The 5,572-nt window shown below is 40.9% G+C and overlaps 1 protein-coding gene across 1 annotated transcript; it reads left to right on the top strand.

The window, feature by feature from the left end:
• The first annotated feature begins 3,838 nt into the window (after window positions 1-3,838).
• On the top strand, window positions 3,839-4,147 carry LOC149262512 (large ribosomal subunit protein P3y-like). The gene has a single exon (XM_089380077.1). The coding sequence runs from the start codon at window positions 3,839-3,841 to the stop codon at window positions 4,145-4,147; it is 309 nt and encodes a 102-aa protein (XP_089236203.1).
• Window positions 4,148-5,572: the final 1,425 nt, after the last annotated feature.

Genomic DNA, 5,572 nt, shown 5'->3' with positions numbered 1-5,572 from the left:
TTCTCGCCCTCCTATTTTTGCATCTATAGTTTTGAAAAATGATTCTTTATCTTTTGAAAGTTATGTTGAATAATATGTTGATGAAGAATATTTTAAGGATATTTATGCAAAGCTGCCTCATGGATCACATGTGAATAATTACCATTTGTAGGGAAAATTGTTGTACCACCTTGGCAAAATTTGTATCCCCGCCAATGAGAGAATACATGTAATCAAAGAGGTACATACCTCTCTTGTGTTAGGTCATTTTGGTGTAGGGAAAACTTTGTGTCATTTGCAGAGGTTATGTTATTGGCCTCACATGAAAAATATTGTGACTTGATATGTAAAGGGATGTGTGTTGTGTTCAGTTAGCAAGACCACTACACACCACTCCCTATTTTGATCCTTCCATGGGAAAGTGTGTCAATGGATTTTGTTGGTGGTTTATCTTTGTCTAGGAGAGGTCATGACTATTTGTATGCCATTGTGGATTGATTTAGAATAATGTGTCTTAATGCCTTTTAAAAAGCACATCACTACAGAGCAGACTGCTCATCTCTTCTTCCAATTTGTATGGGTCCACTTTGGGTCACCCACATCTATTGTGTTTGATCGAGAACTTCACTTCCTTGGAGATTTTTGGATGAGTTTTTGGATAATTATGGACACCAAGCTGAAGAGGACCACAACATTTCATCCATAGACTGATAGACAAACAAAAGTTGTCAACTGTACAGTGATACATTTACTCCGAGGTTATTGTGGCAAGCATCCCAAGTTGTGGGATGAGCAACTTCCATATGTACAATGTGCCTACAACCATGTAGTGGATTCATCCACTTAGAGCTCACTGTTCAAGACATGCTTTGGATATTTTCCAAAGGATCCCTTAGACATGGTATTTGGAAGAGATGAATATTCTAGTGGTAAAGATGACAAGGACAAAGCACAAAATTTCATTCAGCAAATTTAGATGATTCACCAGGCAGTGCAAGAGCAGTTGGAGAAAAGTCAAGCCCAATAGAATGCTCAACATGACAAGCATCGGGTTGATCACCAGTTTCCAAGTTAATGATAGGGTGTGGCTCCACATCAGCAAGGACATAATGAAAGGGTAAGGAAATAAGTTGAGAGCAATCCGCTATGGTCCATTCACCGTATTAGAAAATATTGGACACAATGTTTTTCATCTTGATTTGTCAGCATACATGCAGATGTACTCAGTGGTGAACGTTGAAAACTTGAAGATATGAGTCTCCTTTGATCATGGACACCAAAGAGGTTGGACAACTTCCTATAGTGGACGAATTTGCACCTGAATACTTGGAAAAGATACCTGAGGATATCATTCTTGACAGGAAGACTAGGACTTCATGATGGAAAGATGTGAAGTGCCTTCATATTGGTTTCAAGGGAATTCATCCAAGTGAGACCCATAGGATTGAAAAACAGAAAGTGAGGGAGAAATTCCCTAAGTTTCCAATTGACTGATAAAGATTTTGGTGGCCCAAAAGCTCATTAGTGAGAAGGAATGATCCAATGGCTCCAGAAATGCTCAGAATTTAGAAGTGGCTTTGGATAATCTCAAAAAATAAAATTCACTAGATTGAAGTGGAACCATGGTCAGATCGAAGACATCGTTACAAGCTTTCCAACAGTGTGAATGACACCTCAATCCGAGTTCATATGTGAAAGTTATGGCCAATCAAAGTTTTGGTCAAATTAGGCCTAGTGGCAGCCATTAACGAGACAACAATCTGGCATTTCTTGGTGCACAGATTCCAACCACTAGAACGGGAAAATTTGTCACCTCTTTAATTTGAGCGATGACCCCAAATTTGGCCGACGGGTTTTTTAACCAATTGTTTTATATATATATATATATGAAATATTATTAAAAAAAGGGTGGCAGGCCACCAACCCCACCACCCACCCAACCAACATATGTTATATATATTATAGAACAAAACTTAAATGGGTCGGGACCACGGGAGACCCGAACCCCGCCTATGGTATACACCAACGGTCCAATGACTATTGTGGAGCCGACAAGATTTGAAACTGCCCGACTTGGTGGGCCAACCCACCAAAATAGGTGGCCCTGTTACCAACAAAAATCCACGCGTCCATATATAACAGTCGTTACGCCAAAACAGAGGTTCCGCGAGGTTAGACCTCCAAACCTCCCACAAAAAACTCTCTAATTATATGTCGCCAACCAACAGGACAACGACCCTTTATTGGAAACTTTCCCTGACCAACATTACCTAAACCTCACAAATCACCCAATGATGGAAGAAGGCGGAACCGAGAGAGCCGATTGCAGGTGGAGGAACAACACCCCAAGCTGGAACTACGCCTAGTATGGCACCATTTTCGAGAAATATTCCTAGGAATCTTGGGAGAATCTTGAAGGAATCTAAAAGATTCCTTATAGCTCTAGAAGTCACCTACTCAGAATAGGGTCAAGTTTATAATTGTTTGACACAATTTCATGCCACAAATTCAACGATGATATTTGTTTCTATAGTTGAGCTTTACATTTTCAGACCATTCCAGAAAAATGGAGGTATAAGGGTCATTTGTGTAATTTATTGTAATTTATTTTTGCTTCCATTTATTGAAAGAGACCTCCCCACATTGAGCAGGACCCAGAGACATAGCCCACATTGGGTGAACTCCATTATCAAATTTCTTTTGCCTTTGATCTCATGGTTGCTTTTGATTTCCGCTTCTTTCATGTGTTTATGTTACTTGGTTACATGATCTTTTAAATGCAATTATGTATGCATCCTTGAAGTAAAATATTTGGATCATGAATCGTCTTACAACATAAATTCAAAACTTGATCCAGCTTGGTTACATATACGGTGCGAAGTATCACCCCTTGCTCAACCATTGAATGCTTATTGACCATCTTGACCTTCGTGTTGTACTCCCCGTTCATCCCCTTCCTCACAAACAACGTTTGTTTTTGTAATGTAAACCACCCCCAACGATATCCTCTCTACAAACTTTTTCCATCTACAAGGGGTGCATTGCAACGTCCCCCTTCCTAATGGTCAAGTGGGGTGGTGACAACCATCCCTTACCCACTCCCTACCCCCTCCCATGGCGCTTCCCTTGTCACCCCATCTAGGGAATGTTTTCTCATCTTAAGTATATTAAATATCTTCATTTTATTTCCTTACATTTTATTTAATTATTAATGACTCCATATAGTTTTATGTTTTAAAAAAGTGTAAAATAATATAGAAATTTTTAAATTAATTAGAAATCTTTTAATTGCTTTGATGTAAGTTCAAACTATTTTATAATAAAACATATTTATAAATATAGTTAGAAAAGAATTTTTTTTTAAAAGAATTTGTATTTATATTGGTTGATCGAATTTCATTTTATGAAGTTGATTAAATTCTCAACTTCCCCATTTCTCCTAAACACATCTCAATGGAAAACATCATATCTAGTATAGAAGATATTATACAACACCTTGAAAATGAGGAAGAGAAAGAAGAAATAAGACAATATTGTGCATTAATACTCATAAAGGCCAAGCCATCAAAATATAACTTGTAATTCTCAAAGCAGATAAGGGAGGTGCCACTGTAATCCTAAACAAGGAAAGTTACATTGAAAAATGAGGGGCCACCTCAATTGTGCTAGCTATAGAAAGTTAGACAAAAACCCCATCTCAAAAGTCTTGAATTAAGTTAAGAAGGCAATCAAAAAATCCAACCTTGATGATAAAATAAAGAAAAAACTACTCCCAACCACAGAGATAACACCTAGAACCTATGGGTTTTTGTTGATAGTACTTACTGAAAAAATTTCTGGAGCTCTGCAATACACTAGAATGGGTGTATATACATTCATCTGCAAGTCATCAGGCGGCGAATGGAATGCAAAGCAGTATTCAGGTGACTTGGAGGGTTCGGCTGCCTCTACCTTCGATTTGCAACGGCAGCTCGTAAATGTGGCACTTAAGGCTGAAGGATCTGGTCTCGTTTCTTCCTCTTTCTCATACGTTTCTCCTTCCTCGGCCGTTTTCCAGAAACCAGAAGGTGAGACTCCCTCGGGTTCGTTCCAGGGACCTAGCAGTGGGCCTTCCGAGGATTCGTTCACGTGCCCTGGCTACGGGCTTCAGGGGGATTCGTGCCCGTGACCTATAGGTGAGTTTGTTCTGCCCGAGGGGCAGGCCGTGAGGGTTTTTACCCAGACCAATCCCAAATTTTGGCTCGCGATCCGTGAAGGGTTTGTCGTTTTGGCCTATATGAATCCCAGTGACGAGTTCCAGCAATGGGTCATGGATAAGACGTGGAGCATGGTAAAGGATGAAGATGGTCGTCCTTCATTTTCTCTGGTTAATAAGGCAACCGGTCAGGCCCTGAAGCATGGACTTGGAGAAGCTCAGACGTTTCCTCTCTTGAACCAGCCAGATATGCCTGAAGAAACACATGCATTTCAGATCCAAATCAAACTCTCGAGCAAGACGATGATGCAATGGGTAAGCACAACAGATCTTGTGCAGGATCTTCTGCAAAAACTCGAACACCGGCTGGGGATCCCCTCCTCTTACCTCAGATTGCTATATCAGGGTAAGCAACTTATGAATCCCCTTCCTCTCTCCTCTTACAGCATTCATAAGGACGCTTCTATTGTGGCATCCTTTCATTTAAGAGGTGGTTCCAGTGGGAAAACCTCCTCTGCCCCTTCTTTCTCTTATAAAGATGCAATCCGCAAAGACGTTGCCCAACCACAGTCCTCTTCAAAAGCAGCTCAACCATCTGGGGCTTCAAAGCCATTTTTGGTAGACAAATCAGAGGAAATTCCTTCCATCAATCTCTCTCGTCCTGAGATTGACGATAGCTACCAGATATTTGCAGAATCCGCACTCATATGCAGATTTAATGGGCTCTGGCCTCGCACATCAGATCTATACCAATGGATCCATACCAATTGGACTAAAAAAAGCAAGATCTGCTTATGTTCAAAAGGTTTCTTCATTGTGGTTTTTGACTTAGATGAAGATTACCAGAAGGCCTTAACGGGAGGCCCTTGGTTCTAGGGTTCAGCTAGGCTTTTTCTCACCCCTTGGTTTCCAGACTTTGACCCTTCTACAGTTGTCATCACCAAGCTTCCCATTTGGGTCAGGCTCCCGAATCTTCTGGCACATCTATGGCATACCTCTGTCTTCTTAGCCATTGGAGACACTTTAGGACGCTACCTGGCTATAGATTCTTCAAGAAAGGAAAATGGACTATACACCTACGGCAGAATTTGTGCAGAAATAGATATCAGCAAAGGACTGTCGGATCAGATTAATCTCAAGATTGGAGATTTCCACTGGACTCAAACCTTGGATTATGAGAATACAGCCTTCCGCTGCCACCATTGTCATCAAACGGGGCACCTCCAGAGTACATGTACCCAGTTCCTCGACAAAAAGAAGAATCTGAATCGCAAACCCAAATCCAAGAGCTGGAATCCCTGTGTGCCACCCCCTCCTATGGACGATACAGATTCCTCTAGCTCGGATGAGGAGGAAATTGAAGCAGATGGGCAGAATGATGAGATTCTGCAGGATGCT

Source organism: Pinus tabuliformis, chromosome 6 (assembly GCF_031772625.1).
Source record: "Pinus tabuliformis cultivar Carrire ecotype Pingquan chromosome 6, CPIR1, whole genome shotgun sequence".
Classification (NCBI taxonomy): Eukaryota; Viridiplantae; Streptophyta; class Pinopsida; order Pinales; family Pinaceae; genus Pinus; species Pinus tabuliformis.
The sequence above is the reverse complement of the archived record's forward strand: the minus strand, read 5'-3'. Positions and strand labels throughout refer to the sequence as shown.